Raw genomic sequence first — 17,161 nt, forward strand, 5'->3', positions numbered from 1 at the left:
ATACCCAGAAAGAAATCATTACAAAAAAAGTCAAGCCCTTATTGATTCCTCCATTATGTCTCAGTTCTCAAAATTAACTTTTAAAAAGCCTAAACTTAAAAGATTTAAAATGAACTGTAATGAACAAGTATGAGAAATGTTCTTTGAATTAAGGATATATAGCACCTTTAAGGTGTCCAAAAAGGTACATCTCCCTAAGGTTTTCCTTGTGGCTGGTGTGAAGGATCCACATATAACATACTTAAAACTACCTTAACTCAGGTACCACTACCACTCTGAAGTATTATGCCAAAATGCTAATTGAGGAAAGCAGAAGAAAATAGCTTTAGTTCACTCAGTATCACATGCAAAGAGGAACTCTTAATGGATTTATGGCACACAGAACTAAAAATCAAGCAGCATTACCTTCCAACACATTTTCCAATTGCAAACAAAATTCTGAACTGTTACTATGTTTTACATCAAGAACACCATCTATTTACCTATTCCACCATTTTACAAAGATACAAAATAGTAAATGGCAGTCTAAACCGTCTTACTTTGCCTAAATAGTTATAAGCCTTCATAAACCAAGATTCAACAAGGTTTTAAAACAGGATGCAGACCAAACTTTATTTTCTAAATATAAAAACATTTATTAGCTGGGCATGGTGGTGCACGCCTGTAATCCCAGCACTCAAGAGGCTGAGGCAAGTGGATCAGAAGTTCAAGATAAGCCTGGGCTGCATAGTGAGTTCAAGGCCAGCCTGAAAACAGCAAGACTATCTCAAAAACTAATAAAAGGAACCATTTATTTTATTCAAATGAGAATGTATATCAAGAACATTAAGTAAAATAAATTGTGAACATAATTTGGTCAACTTGGGGGATATAGCTCAGTGCCATAAGTGCCTGCCTGGTAAGCACAAGGTCCTGAGTTCGATTCCTGGTACCCACCCCCCAAAAAAGAAAAGAAAGTAATTTAGTGAGCTTGCTGTATTTACAGAATTATCACTCTATTAAAGCAAGCTATTTCAGGATCAACCAACCCTAGCAAAAGAAAAATATATATATGATTCATAATTGGTATGACAAAGAGTAAGCCAACAAAAGAATAAATGATAAATGCACACTGAGCCTAAGAATAACTATCAGGCAGTACACAAAATACAGCTATATTACCATGTATAACATTAAGTTCTAAAAATTTAAAACCAGGGTTGCACATGTATAGGATTAGTATGGTCACATCCCCTGGCTTGAAATATGAGCAACAAACAATTATTTACCACCTGTCCACATAGGAAGGACTTTTTAGTGACAGGCAAAATACTCAAGTGCACACATTACTAAACTTAATTCTCTCAACCCTGTGGTCAGATATTATACACTGATATAACCAAATAACTAAGAACTCTCCAAAGCTGAAACCGTCATATATTAGACATTTTTTTAACACTGACAATTATCCTTAATGAAAAGTCTGTAGCAGCTATCCTAGATTACCTACCCAAATCCATCCCACTCTCACCCCTTGCCCCTTTTCCTCCTGCCTATCAGTTTGTGTTGCACATCCCTATTCCAGATGAGAAGAAGGTCAGTACTGATTACTAAGGCAAGCATAGGAGACAGCCCTTCCTCTCAGACTGGTAACTGAAGAATAGGTCTGTCACACAATTCAGATTTGGAGCTAGTATGCTAGGGACTTCTAAATTGTTTGCACATAGAGACATAGGAAAGAAACATTCCTTTTTTTCCTCGCTGGCCATACTAATGTGTGTAAATCTCATACTTAATAGTATCTGCAGCCATCCAACGCTGGACACACTGAAGTGCTGAAACATGTCAAAAACCTGGATCCTTGATGATACCACAATACTCTTGAATTTAGTAACTATGGAGTCAACCTAACTCAGGACTTGTACTTAGTGAGAACATAAACCCCCATTTTTTATGCAGTTTGAGAACTGGGTTTACTGTGCACTGAAGCACAAGGAACCCTAACTGATGTGGGCTAACAGTTACAATTCCTCTTTTCAGGCACTCTTTTAAAATCAGAATTAAAACCACATACCTCACCAGAACATCATAAGTTTGAGGGGGGGGTGCTTTTTAAAATAGAATCTTGCTATGTGGTTCAGGCTGACCTTGAACTGAACTCACTCACTATGTAACCCAGGGTAGACTCAAACTTGTGGCATGCCCCTGCCTCAGCATCCGTGATTGGATTACAGGCATCCACCACCACAGCCAGCATCAGAACTTCAGAAGATTTAAAAAACCTGAATGGTGATGTATGCATTTTCTCTGCAGAATATATGCCCAAAACACAGCATCTATCAGAAAGAGTATAGGAAGATTTCAAAGCACCACCAAGCATAAAAACACCAAAGGGTTAAGCTTCAAAGAACAAGAACACCGATCCACATACCACATAAGAGTAACTATTAGTAATGATTAGTAAGAGCCACATAAGTGTCAAAATATGGTGTGGAGGGTGTGGAGGGGAACTTTTTTATACAGACATACAGTAATTCTATTATACTTTAACTTGGTTAGGTTTTTTAAACAACCAAATTAAACTCCACCAACAACTCAGGTAATCTTTGAACACACACACAACAAAGGCCCATTACGAGGCTGGGGATTTAGCTCAGCGGCAAAGCGCCTGCCTGGCAAGCGCAAGGTCGTGAGTTCGGTTCCCGGTACAGGAGAAAAACCAAAAAAAAAAAGGCCCATTACCACCCCAGACACAAGTTATTTTCACTCAAACTGCTAAGCTACCTAAAATAAAATATCACAAGAATTAAAACAGGAGCATAACGTGAATGCAACTTAATTATAACTCTGTTAACAACACAACACCGGAAACATACTTTGTAGTTTAAATGTTCTAATGTAGTTTAGTGTTTGTATAAAATAACAGTACCTTCAGAAAACCGAGGAAAAATAAGTTAGCCCTACTAAATAATTGAATAAAGAACTTTAAAATATCCCCAAATAATGACTGTACCTGTTGTCTTTTAGCTGCCATAATGTTCAGCTTATCCACTTCAGGTTTCAGGGCTTTATACTGTATTCCCAAGTCTTGTTCATTGCCAGCATTCCTCAGCTTTAAGATACCATCTTCCACCTATAAAACACAACCTCAAATATCAAAAATTCTGTACCATACAAGTATGCAGATGAAGCTGATGCCATAGAAATGTTTTATTTCCTTTACTAGCTGCTCAGAAAACAATCCAAACTTAAGTTCTTGAGTTGGCATGGGCCTCCTATTATACAGGTGCTTTAAAGGAGTTGAAAAGAACACTATTATATTGGCCTCTAACTAAAGTATACAATTTAATGTATCTTGGTTCCTCAGGTCTAGGATCTTCTAGTAACAAAGAAATGTTTCACCAGAACTCCAGAAAGGAAAGGAGTCAAAACAATACCTTCCTTAAAAGTTCTTTATTAGAACCAAGACAATACTAGCTCATAGCAGAGCCTTTATCATGTCCACTTTGAACAAAAAATGGAAATTAAAAATATCCCTGGTCCATTTAGATAAACCAAGTTCAAAACCAAATAAAATCCTTAGGAACACTAAACTAAGTATGGCCAACTCTGGCCTCACTGTGATACAAAGAACAAATTACAGGCATAGGCCTGTACTTACAACTTTCAGCTGAACAAGTAATTTGTAGACATCTGCCATGTCAGCCAAAATCAGCAGCCGGGTAACAGCAGAGAGTAAAGCTCGAGCTGCCCGAACCATGTTGCCTCGCTTCACAGATGAGCAGGGATCATCTGCAAATTCTCCCGCAGCACTCTTCATCAAATCTCCTGTTTTACACAATGAAGAAGCGGAGGTAAATCTCAGCAGGAGTTAACCTGAATAACTGATCTATGAATAACAAAAATAGTTGAAACTTTTTACAAGTCATGTTGAGATTTAGTGTTAAGAGTCCTTGGTTTTATTATGTGCTTTGCTATATCTTATAACTGTCATTAAAAACAAGCACCCTCATACAGCACTAGCAAAGGTATAGAATCTAGAAAGTGACTTGGCATTAACATGAAGAGACTTTAAAATATTCCTTCCCTTTGATCTAATGATAATACTCCTTTCCAAAAAGGATTATTATTACATGTGTCTTTCTTAAAAATCCAAGATTTGAATAGGACAAAACACCAATCTAAAGCAATCTACTCACAATTGGGGTATAGTAGTGCACACCTGTAATCCCAGCACTCAGGAGGGTGAGGCAAGAGGATCATGACAATTCCAGCTATCCACATGTACAGCCCCACCAAAGAGTTAGAAGAGTTTGGCTACTGATCCCTTCATTTCTCTCATAGTGAACAGCAACAAGAACTCAAAATGCTCAAACATAAGCAGCTAGTCAACTAAACTGTGGTGTAACCTACAACAACTTAACAAATATAAACAAGTATGTTTAGAGAAATGTTAAGGCTTGGGACTGGGGGATATAGCTTGGCAGCACAGTGCCTGCCAGGGCAGCACAAGGTCCTGAGTTCGATTCCCAGTACCAAAAATAAAGGTATAAAAACAAAATAGATTTTAGCCTAGTTATGAAGAATGTCCAGCTTATACAATCCTGATTTCATGAATTTTTTGAGACACAGTTTCACTATATAGTTCAGGCTAGCCCTGAACTTGCAGTGATCCTCCTGCATCAACTTCCCAAGTGCTAGGATTATAGGCATGCACTACTATGCCTATAAGTGTTTATTTACAACACTCTCCCAAAACTCTTAAGAATTATACTTCAGTTCACTCATTTCCATTGATAATCATTTTGGGAGCCTATTATCTATCTCTTATATCTGGAAGTAAGGAAAAGACTAGGACTGTGTCTTGTTCACTGCTAAACTGACAATGATGGTTTCTGCATCCCTGGAAAACTCGCACTCTGCCTTGGTTGAGTGTACCCACTTTAAAGCCTAAAACCCATTCACTCTCTCACCTCTTCCACAATTTTTTTAAAAGAGTATTCCCAAGAAATCCAACTATTTCTCAATAACCCTACCAAATTTCTCCTGGCTATCAACTTTAGTTGTATAGTATGAGCTTAGGAGGAAAAATTTAAATTCACCTCAGACTCATATATTAATGAAGCTTAGAGGCACTGTAGAGTTCTACATGTAAAGAAAAGCTCTGCATAGTTGTCATGTCAGAAATAACAATGAAGAATTTTATAGCTAATAGGTTTTTGCTGGATCTAATATAGTCTTCCCTTATATTTTCAAGGAAGACTCTGACATATGGCAATCATTGCATGGATTCATAAAATTAATGATATTCCATGGTATTTTAAAAGGTGGAGCTAACTCAGAATCAACACTGCCAGAGTAGCTCTTTCTTCCATTTTTTTGTTATAAGTTAATTTTTGTTGGCTAATTTACTCATTTTAATTACCCATTTTTATAAAACGGTTCAAGTTGTTTTATTATTACTGGGAGAGAAAGAGACTACACACTTTGCATAAACTGAATAGATGCACAATCAATGAACAATCACCAACAGACTAGAAGTGACAAGACTGGTCACAGACCATGTTGCACATCTGCTATTTTTATGCACTTAACAAAATTTGAACTTTATGCAATTACTCATAGTAACTAAATTTTGAACCATGTTGTTGGGAGTATTAACTGTTGCAACTAAAATCTGTGCATATCAGAACCTTGCAAAGTAAGGACTGTGTGCATCCACTTCACAGGGTTTATGAGGAGATGAAACCAAACATTCTAGGACACAAAAGGACAAAGCAGAGTGCTTAGAACACTGCCTGACACTCACGTGTGTGTTTTTTTTTTTTTTTTTTTTTTAAAGAATAAAAGAAGGATAACATAATAATAGGGGGGACTTAGCAAATTACAGACAAAATGGTAGGAAATTATCAATGGTTATCGTTTCACATATTATTATCTACAAAATAGTTTCTCAGGAAAAAAAACACACAAATAACAGTGAGTTAGAGACAAAAGAGGTAGGAGATTATCAAGAGTTGTTGTGCTATACTTTGGTATCTTCAAAGTGGCTTCTAAAGAAAATAAATAGAGCTATACATGAGTGACCTATTAAAAAATCATTAACTATTCTCAATGGTTGTTGTAGGAAACACATAATAATAAACATACATTATGAAATAGGATAGGAACATTACAAACAACACAGTTATGGATAGATTAGTAGGAAAATATCAATGGCTGCTGTAATACGTGGTGGTATCTTCAGAGTGGTTTCTCAGGAAGACAGAGATATGCAAGAAGGATCTAATAAGTAGTTACAGTCTAAGGGTTGTCAAAAATAGCATATTACCTCCTCACCAGTGACTCCTTTCACTGAGGTATGATGGCTGGAAGGAAGGACTCACGTGTGTTTAATCACAACTGGAACAGCCGAGATTGGGAGTGGGAAAGGCAAAAAGATACTAAAGACACACAATTAAAGAATGAAGATTCTAGATTACAAACAGGAGCACACACAATTAGGACCACATATAATCAGGACCAGAGGAGGTGGCAAAAGCTGGAAGAGAAGTAGATGGTGGTTCCTGTACCCTCAAATAAGAAATGAAAACAAGGTAACAAGAGAGTTCTGGGCAGCACAGAAGCATCCCAGTTTTCTCAGAGGCAGGAAGGCTCTTCTCTACAAACTGAGCAGGCTGAGGAAAGTGGAAGAAATTGTAGAACCGTTGCTATAGGAAATGAAAAAGGAGTTAACTTCAGGTAAGGAAAGAACTGGAGGACAGAAGTAAGAGCTCAGATCAGGACAAAAATAATGACTTTAAAGTAGACTCTTAAACCTACAGTCCATCAAAATGAATCAGAACTCTTCAAAGATTAACTTATATTCAAATATATATGTATCAATTCCCCAAAACAAAGGTAATAATTATGTACCACATATAATTTTAAAAAATGCTAACTTAGACCCAAGCACCTTTTTCAGCCAGCATATCATTCCAAAATAATATCAAATCAAGTGACAGCAAACAACTGAAATTCCAAGGAAGAAACCAGTTAAATTAAACATATTTACAACACTAATCTCTTTGCTCTGAGCCATAATGCCAAAGCCCTAACTTCATGGCTAACACACACTGTTAGTAATGAAAAAGTCTGATGAATTAAAAACACTGATTAATGAAATGTCTTATTAATAAAAACACACTAATTAAAACATTCAGATCTTCTCTATTCACAAAACTATGAACAAATATTTAAATAAGCCACTAGCTAAGGACAGTCTTCAAACTGCTACACAATGGTCATTCCTGTAAAAGGGAACATGACAATAAGATAGAGGAGATTTTTATAAGCTTTATTACAAAATTAATTGCAAAAATAAAGAATTCTTTAAAAGATAAATAGGTAACTGTGAGTGTACAGAGCACATTTCTAAGAGATCAAAAGTACTCTTCTTATACACAAACGGGAAAAAGAGGCAGACAGGAATTCTGCCCATGGCCATATGGTCAGAAAAGGCTGAGACTATAACTGCGTCTTCTGGCCTTGTCCCACCAGGTGCCTCCAGTCAACCTTACTACACTCATATGAACTAAGATATAAAGGAGATTAAATTTCAAAGAAAACACTACTATAACCTATACCACACAGTCAGGTCTGTCATTCCCTGGTGTTTCTCTCCTTACTATGGAAATAAAAGTTAAGCTCCTCTGGAGTTCAAAACAAAGACAAAGGCAAATTGTAATGAACAACAAAACAGGTTATTACGAGAACAGGACAAGATTAAGGCCTTTCTAAATCATTAAATGTCTTGACTCAAATTTTCTCTAAGCAATCAAACTTTATAGTTATTGAAAAAGAATATAAGGGGGCAAGAAAAATATTAAAAAGAGCTGAGGGTACAGCTCAGTGCTAGACCATCTGCCTAGCATGCTCAAGGCGCTGGGATCAACCCCCAGTACCATCGAAAATGAAAAAAAATATTACTACACAGAAGAGAAGGCTCTGTTTCTCTTTTTAGCCTGAGATTGAGAGACATGCGATATACTATTATGTTGTTCCTTTAAAAAACAAAATGTCAGCTATCCTGGCTTCCTCACCACAGCCTGTCCTATGTCCTCCAGGGTGTACTTTCATCTTGCTCTTTCCTCTTTTACTCAGCCCAAGCTCACTCTGAGGATTCAGTTTTTCCCTCACTTTTCAGTTTCACTTTTTTGAGTAAACTGTGCTACCATTTTTTTAAAAAGCCATGCACAAGAAAGTTAATGAACATGTTACTTTTCTCCCAGGGTACTACAGGGCATAGATACAACAAGGCTTTAAAATGGGGTTCTCAATCCCATCTCCATTATTTAGTGTCTGTGTGACTTTGGGATACTTTATCTCTACCTGTTTTCTCTTTTGAAAATAACACTAACTCCCACTTCAATTAAAGAATATCCTATATGGAAAACTCAAATATTTCCATGCCTACTTTTACTTTTCCATCTACTTTTTTCAATCTTTAAACCTATTCAGAACATAGTCATTATGTGCCAGGCCTGGTGGTGCATGCCTGTAATCCCAGAATTTGGGAGGCTGAGGCAAAAGCATCACAAGTTCAAGGCCAGCCTGAACTGCATAGCAAGACCCTGTCTCAAAAAGACCAAAAAAAAAGAACATGTTCATTAGCCACATACCAGTGATTTCTTAACATTTTTAGAAATAAAGTCACGCTAGTGAGTTTCTTAAAGGATACAGCAAATATTGGCTTTTAATGTAAATACTGAAGCAAGGGCTGGGGAATATAGCTTAGCAGCACAAGCGCCTGCCTGGCAAGTGCAAGTTCCAGAGTTCGATTCCCCGTACAGGAAGGGGAAGGGGAAGGGGAAAGGGGAAGGGGAAAGGGAAAGGGAAAAGGAAAAGGAAAAGGAAAATTAAATACTGAAGCAGTAGCCAGGTGTGGTGGTGCACACCTGTAATTCCAGCACTCAGGAGGAGGCTGAGGCAGGAGGATTTCAACAAATTCAAAACCAGCCTCAACTACATAGTGAGTTCAAGGCTAGCCTAGAATATACAGTGAGACCTTTTTTCAAAAAAACAACAAAAAGTACATACATATATAAATGCTGAAGCAGTAAAAGACTGACAACCTACTTTATTATTAAGAGAGTAAAAAATTGGTCCTTTTGTGGTAACAGCTACAAACCAAGCCTGAGAAACTTTGCCTGGCCTATAGTTTTTAAAAAAGACTTTTAAACTAAACTGAGATTCCTTTCAGTTTTCAGGGACTGATCATTTCCCTCCCTCAGCCATCCCATGAACAAGTTTCACATCCCTAAAAGCCTATACTACACTCCAGAACCCTAACAGACAGAACAGTTATGCAAATTTCTCTAAAACAATACTAGGGTAACTTTTACCTACTCCTTGACCAGAACTTTTCTACCTTTTAAATCCAAAAAAAGACCTAAGTATTGCAGAGCCAGTAGGAGATAGTTATCTTCTATAAATTACATAATTCTCCTACGCAAAGTATCTTTATTAATGAAATTTGTTAATTTACACTTTAAACAGCATACATAGTTATCTTCTATAAATTACATAATTATCTATAAATTACATAATTATCTTCTATAGTTATCTTCTATAAATTACATAATTCTCCTACGCAAAGTATCTTTATTAATGAAATTTGTTAATTTACACTTTAAACAGCATACATATAACAATCTATACCACATAATGAAAATGGAGATCACAGTCCATTTAAGTTGCAGGCAAGAAACAGACTAAAGCAACGTATACAAAAATATTGAGTTTATCAAAAGGTGGTTTGACCTGTTGTGTGAATTTTTTTAACTTCCTATAATGAATACATTTTTAAATGATGACCAACTTTAAAGTATTTTTAGTGCTGGCATGGTGGTGCACGCCTAGAATCCCAGCACTCAGGAGGCTGAGGCAGGAGGATCGTTGAGAGTTCAAGGCCAGCCTGGGCTACAAAGTAGCTCAAGGTCAGCCTGAACTGCATAGCGAGACCCTGTCTCAAAAAGACAAAAAATAAATAAATAAAAAATTTATTCAACTCATTTGAGCAATACAGAAAACTCATGTTGCAGATTTTTTTTTTTAAGGTATAAACAGCTGAGGGCACTAGGCTTTTTACTAGTTCATTGCAAAAATAGAAAAGTAAAATTAGCACACATAACTACTTTTTAAAATTTTTTTGCAGTATTGGAAACTGAACCAGGGCCTTTGCGCTAAATTACATCACTAGCCCCTTTTTTGAATTTTCAGACAGGATCTCACCAAGTCACAAACTTGCGGAGGCTGGGTTTGAATGTGCAATCCTCAGCCTAGCACAGTGCTGGGATTACAAGTGTGTGCCACCATATTCAGTTGTCTTTTTTATAAAACCAGTTATCTTGAGAGGCTTACCCAAAATATGGCTACCCATGTAATCTGCACTCCTAATCTCACTGTTTTTATTATCCATCTACAGTTGATGTGGGAGAGGATTACAGAGATATTTCCTATAGTAGTAGTATTACAGTAGATGCTTTTTTTTGGAGACAGGGTCTCACTGGGTAGTGCAAGCTGGCCTTAAACTCACTTATGTAGCCCATGCTGGCTTCAATCTCACAGCAATCCTCCTGCCTCGGCCTCCTGAATGCTAGGATTATAGGCATGTGCCACCACACCTGCCTCTACAGTGGGCACTTCCTAACATTTTATGAGAGCATGTTGTTTGTTACAACTACCAAATCCAACAGAGAAAAGATATGAGACATCACCTGTACCTGCTTTTGCAAATCATCAAAAACAGCCCTGTGTTAATAGGACAGAAGCTTCTAGGTGAAGAGTTAAGTGCTAGTCAACCACCTTAAATATGCTGAAATTCATTCATTCCAGAATCAGTTTTACGGATATATGGAAAATTCCAACTCCCTCCTCCCACTGATTTCCCAGATGATCTTGTCAAGTCACTGTTCTGTTCAGGTGAAATGATTTTATCTAACACCTTTTTCTGTCTCTCAGCTCTCACACTTGTTAACAATGGTGGACATCAGCTTTTTATTTGAAAGTTAAAACTTGTCATTGGGGGCCGGGGATTTAGCTCAGTGCCACAGCGCCTGCCTGGCAAGCACAAGGTCGTGAGTTCGATTCCCGGTACCGGAAAAAAAAACAAAAACCAAAAACTTGTCACTGTATCTGTCATACTCCTTAAATTAAAAAAAAAAAAACCTCTGCCCATAATAATATTAATAAGTTTTCAGTTTGTTGGTACAACATAACATCTTTAAATATATCATTCCATGGAGGATATTATACAGCCACTAAAAATTATGTTAAGGCCAGGTGCTGCAGAGGTGCATATCTATAATCTCAGTTACTAGAGGATCAAAAGTCCAAGGCCAAGCTGGGCAACTCAGGGAGACCCTGTCTCAAAATGAAAAAGGCTGGGGATATACCTCAGTGTTTGCCTAGCTGCCCAACCTGAGAGGACTAGATTGAATCTTTAGTATCACAAAGGAAAGGAAAGGAAAAGAGGGAGGGAGGAAGGGAGGGAGGTTAAGTTGCAGAATACTTACTAGACCTTGAACATCTTTCAGTACCATAAAGTAAAAAACAGCGGCACAGCACTTGCCTGGCAAGTGTGAGGTTGTGAATTCGATTACCAGTACTGGAAAACCAAACAAACAAACAAACAAACAAAAGGAAATGCCACAATCAAGCAGAACATAATTCTACCCATGTGAGCATACTCATGTGGCTGGGAGAGTTTAGACAAAAATATTAACCACTGGTTTCATCTCTGACTTCCAAAACTATAGGTGATTTTTCTTCTTTTTTCTTCTTACTATCAAAATATATGCTCCCTACAGAAAGGAACTTTTATTTTTAAAAAAAATTTCATTCTGTCCAGGCAGTAGCCAAAGGAAGAAAAAGGACAGCAAGCAATTCATATCACAGAAAACCTTTTAAAAATTCCTAAACTTAACAGCTTAGCATCTTTTTACACAGGTCCTGGAAGTGAATACCTAAAATTTCCCTATCACTGAATTCCTAAATTCTTTTTGTTTTGTTTTTTTTTTTGTTTTTTCTCCGGTACCGGGAACCGAACTCACGACTTTGCGCTTGCCAGGCAGGCGCTTTGCCGCTGAGCTAAATCCCCAGCCCCCCTAAATTCTTTTTGTTTGTTTGTTTGTTTGTTTGTTTTTTGCGGTACCACAGGGAGGTGCTTATGCCGCTGAGCTATATCTCCAGCCCTAAATTCTTTTATTTTAAAAACAAATCATCATTCCACCAATTCACATTTTACAAAATAATAAAATGACTGAACCAAGACGTCACAAAGTTATTTGCCAACTTCAAGATAATCAAGTTAATACGTTGGCATAAGCGCCTGCCTGGCAAGCTCAAGGCCCTGAGTTCAATTCCCTATACCTGAAAAAAAAAAAAAAGTTAATAGATATTTCTCACCACAGTCTATATCTCTAACATTCCCCAATTTTTAATTAATTTCTCATGATCTGGTAATAAAATATGACATTTTCCATATTTATAAATGAAGACAAACTGGTAATATAGTTCCAAAGAATATCAAACTTCATAATATAACCCTTATAGGAAGAAGCTTAACGGTGGCATATGTCTGACAAAATCCATATACCCTGTGACATTAAGGTGAACCTGGATATAACACACAGTGCTCTCCATCTTCACCCTTCCATTCATTGTAGGGGACTATTTGTCAAAAACCTCAGCCCACTGATAACAAAACTATAGTTACAGAACACAGATAATGATTCAAAGAATGTCTAACAGATGCTTTAAGAGAACTTTCTGGGCTATGATTCTATTTTAATCTACAAAACTGTTTATCTTTTAAAAGTCAACCCAAGAAATAAACATTTAATACCAAGTCATTTTAATCTGAAGCTATGGAGCCTAAAATTAGTGGACCCTAGAAATTCAACCAGCCCTCCTCCTTACCCACTGGAAGCTTTGAAATTTCCACTTTTTCCAGTTGACAGAATGGATTTTTTTAAAGTTAAAATAGGGTACCACACATATTCATGTTCTCATTTTCCTTACTAATTCAAGTGCACCCTGCTGCTATTCAGAAACACTCCAAAGAGAGGCACTTACTTCCTGATTACACATTCAAATAAATGCATAACATGCATTTCAACTTGGAATCACTTTCTTAAGAAATTAACTCATGAAAATCCAGTTATTGCAACATCACGGTTGAAATCATGCGAAAGCCAAAAATTTAATATTTAAGATAACTTCCTCAGCTACACTATACAAATATATTAAAGCAACAGTATTATCCACTGTTATTACAAGTATTTCTGTCCTACTTAGTGTTTTTTTTTAGCTTAACAAAATAGACTTAAAAACAAAAGAGGAACAATTTCAAAATGAAAGGAAACATTAGAATTTAATAACTTCACTCTTCTTTCCTCACTTCCAAGTTGGCTATACCAGAACTGAAATCTGCGAAGCAGCATATGTTCCCACAGGGGTAGTGATGCAGAAGCAGACAGCATCCTTGACACATCCCAAGTCAAAGAAAATATAGCCTCCGCCCTAGAGACTTACAGTTTAAGTCAGACAACTTTAAGACATAAAACTCACAGATGACAACCAGTTAATGATCTTCCAGCATTTATATTATGCTTTTCCTCAAGTTAAATGAAAAGCAAAAAAACCATGGATTAAATAGTGAGGCTACGAAGTATAGAGATCAATAATGAACAATTTTTAAATTAATCACAGTCCTCAGGAACATATGAAGGGCAGGGTTAGGAAGTATAACAACAGACCAAGATCACACGAAAAGACATATCCACACCCACCCCCCAAAAAAAGAGGAGGAAAAAACTGGATGAAAGTTCTATCCAGACAGCAAGTGGAAAAAGGAGGAAATAAGTAAGCCAGAATTCAAAGCAAAAATATAAGAAAAATTAGCTGATTTGTTATTAGATTTAATGAAGTTATTACACTAATATGAAGAACTAATTAACTTAATCTTTTTCAAACTGTTACATATTTCCCTATTGCACTTCCAGAGCATCACTCACATTTTAAAACTAAAACTCAACATTCCAAAGTAGAAACACTTGTCATTTTTCTTCTGTGAAAATTAAAGGGCTCATATGTAAGATCAAGTTCATGACCTCAACCTGATTAAAGCCACATAAACCAGACTAAACAAACTAAAACACAGTCTACCACACACCCACACAAAGCTCTGTATACCTGTTTTAAGTCTTCACATCATAAATTCAGCAAATCCAGACTCTACTCTGCCTCGTGTCTACCTCTAAAACCATCCTTGAAGCCCTCACTGACAGCTGCTTTGTCCTGATCACATCTGCCTTTTAACATCTATTTTCCAGGCTGCCTCTATATTAGATGAGGGTATAGTGGTCTAAAGCTGTCAATATCTACACTGGACAGGAGAGCAATTTTCACCTCCTTCAATCTGACTCTAATCATTTCCAGGAGAAGCATTATACCTCAAGAGCCTGACAGTTTGTGCTCAATATCCCTTTTGCCAAACATGAAATACATTATTTTCTTTAAAACTGTCTTGCCAAGATTCACAATGAAAAAACATACCTTAAACACACAGCACACACCACACACACTCCCTACATATACTTTAAGCTGTACCAAAATTGATGGCATTTGCTCAATCTCACGACACAACTGCTAATATAAAGGAATGTTTCAATATCAATTAAAAACTTTTACTGGCAATCCCTTCTTGATGGCAATGTCTTAAGAGCCCACCAATTTTATATGATTGTATAATTCTATGCTTTAAAGATTTTTATTTGAAAAAACTGAGATGACAACTATACCATTAGAGTATGTTGATAATTCAACTGTAGGTCCACATATTATTCAGATGCTATTCACAAGTTTAACTCTGTTTAGTAGCCAATAAATACTACTTTCTTGCCCTAAAATTAACATTTTTAAATAAAAGAAGGCTCATGTTAAGATTGAGATTTAATATTGAACATTATTAAATGATTTCAGTAAAGCAAAAGTCTTATTTCTACTAAAGAAAAATGCACTTGGATTGTTAGTTTACCTAAAATGAAATAAACACCAGAAGAGCCAGAGTTTGAAAAGTTCTCCCCTCCAAAATCCTTTTTCCCCCAGTTTAGGAGATTGAACCTATGGCTTTTGCACTGAACTACATTACCCAGCCCTTTTTCCCCCCCGATATTTTGAGGTAGAGTTTTACAAAATTGCCAGTGCAGGACTTGAACTTGTAACCCTCTTCCATTGGCTTTCCAAAGTGCTAGGATTATAGGCTTACACACCTGGCTACAAAAAAAATCTTAAAGCAAATACTATCTAAACATAAATAGATACGAAAGGTGGAAAACTACACACCAAACATTAAGATGTCTGCTTTATATTTACTGGATGACGTTCTTTTTTTTTTTTTTTCTGGATGATATTCAGTAGAAGAATTCATTCTACTCTCACCTTCAGCCATTTGGAGAAGGGATGTGTTACAGGTGAAGGTAGAGTAAGTTTACTACTATATATATTGTTTCAGTACTGACAAAGCCAGAGTAGGCTGTCTACATGTTTTTACGGTATCCACCATGAGAACAATAGCACATACACAAGGTGACTGACTTTGGTTAGTGGTATGATCATGATGTGAATATCAAACCAGATCATCTGAGAGGAAGTAAGAATCACTAGCTCTGGCTACAACCTTGCTCTGTTCAACAGAACTCAATTACCTTTCCCAGAACGACCATAAATCCTGTCCTACCACCAAAATTAAAAATTGTAGACATGCACAATCATTTGATTTTTCTGCTCCAAGGTAATTCTACCTCTGCCATGCCAACTGATTAAAAAGGCAAATCTAAAAGACTGGCATCTCCAATGCAATGAGCCATGTTTCAATTTTTGAAACATGGTAGAATTCAAATAAATAAAAGGAGCAGCACCTCAAAAAATCAACAGAGAAGAACTAATGCTTATAGATACCTACTACTTCAGGAACTCTTACAAATACTATAATGTTCAGATACATTAATAAACAACAACAAAAAGCTCTCAGCATCCAAGACCACCAAATAGCACTTCCCTCTGCCCTTGAGTATGGAAAGGGAAAGAACCAGAACAACTAAAACAACTCAAAAAAGGAATAAACTGGGAAGTTTGTAAGTCTAATAAAACATACAGCTACAGCAATCAAGACTATAGTTGGATATGATGGCACATACATCCTAGCACTCCAGGAGGCTGAGACAGAAGGATCACAAATTCAAGCTCAGCCTAAATAACTTTGCAAGACACTGTCTCAAAAGAGGGGTGGGGAGACCCTGCCTCAAAGGAGGGGTGCAGAGGGTTGAAGGGCTGGGGATAGTGCTAAGGGCATGGGTTCAATCCTTGGTACTGAGGGGGGGGAAAAATACTGAGTAGTGTTGGCAGAGGGAGGAGGGATAGACACATAGATCAATGGAACAAACTAGATTAATGGAACTAATGCCAAAATAATAATAGTAATAATAATAGGAGTAATCTTAGTCTTCGACTAAGTTTATATAAACTTATATAAACTTAACCCAAAATCAATCATAGGTTTAAATGTAAAATGAAAAACTATAAAACTTTTAAAAGATAACAAAACAAAACTTCGCAAGCTAAAGCTTAGTGAAGAATTATTAGACAATGACACCTTAACAGAGGGGAGGGTGTCACTAAATTGGACTGAATCAAAATTTAAAGCTTTTACTATGCAAAAAAAAAAAATTAGTAGTAGGATTAATTACAGGAGAAATCTTTACTTTCCCATCAACAAGCAATATCCAAGCCATGGAATAACTATGCAATACTACCTAGCAATAAAAAGTTAAGCTATTGATATATACACTAACTTTAAAGGCTTTCAAGAGCACCATGCTGTGTTAAAAAAAAATTAAAAAGCCAAACTCAGGTTATACTGTATGAACCCTCTATCTAATACAACATTCTTTTTTGTTTTTTTGTTTTTTTGGTTTTTTTTTTGGTTTTTCTCCGGTACCGGGAACCGAACTCACGACCTGGCGCTTACCTGGCAGGCACTTTTGCCGCTGAGCTAAATCCCCAGCCCCTCAACATTCTTTTTTGGTGGGGAGGGCTGTGAAGGGATGCTGGGATTGATCGCAGGGCATACTGAGCTACA

General features: G+C 36.7%; 1 protein-coding gene across 2 annotated transcripts in view; it reads right to left on the reverse strand.

The window, feature by feature from the left end:
* Window positions 1-17,161, reverse strand: part of Ctnna1 (catenin (cadherin-associated protein), alpha 1, 102kDa) — a 161,869-nt gene that overhangs the window by 108,393 nt on the left and 36,315 nt on the right. For both annotated transcript variants that reach the window (XM_005382092.2, XM_013513007.1), the window contains 2 exons: window positions 3,641-3,807; window positions 2,993-3,112 (listed from right to left, as the gene is read on the reverse strand). In XM_005382092.2, the coding sequence (XP_005382149.1) occupies window positions 2,993-3,112; window positions 3,641-3,807 (287 nt within the window). The remainder of the gene's footprint in view (window positions 1-2,992; window positions 3,113-3,640; window positions 3,808-17,161) is intronic.

This window comes from Chinchilla lanigera, unplaced genomic scaffold (assembly GCF_000276665.1).
Source record: "Chinchilla lanigera isolate Chin_1 unplaced genomic scaffold, ChiLan1.0 scaffold00017, whole genome shotgun sequence".
In the NCBI taxonomy this organism is placed as follows: Eukaryota; Metazoa; Chordata; class Mammalia; order Rodentia; family Chinchillidae; genus Chinchilla; species Chinchilla lanigera.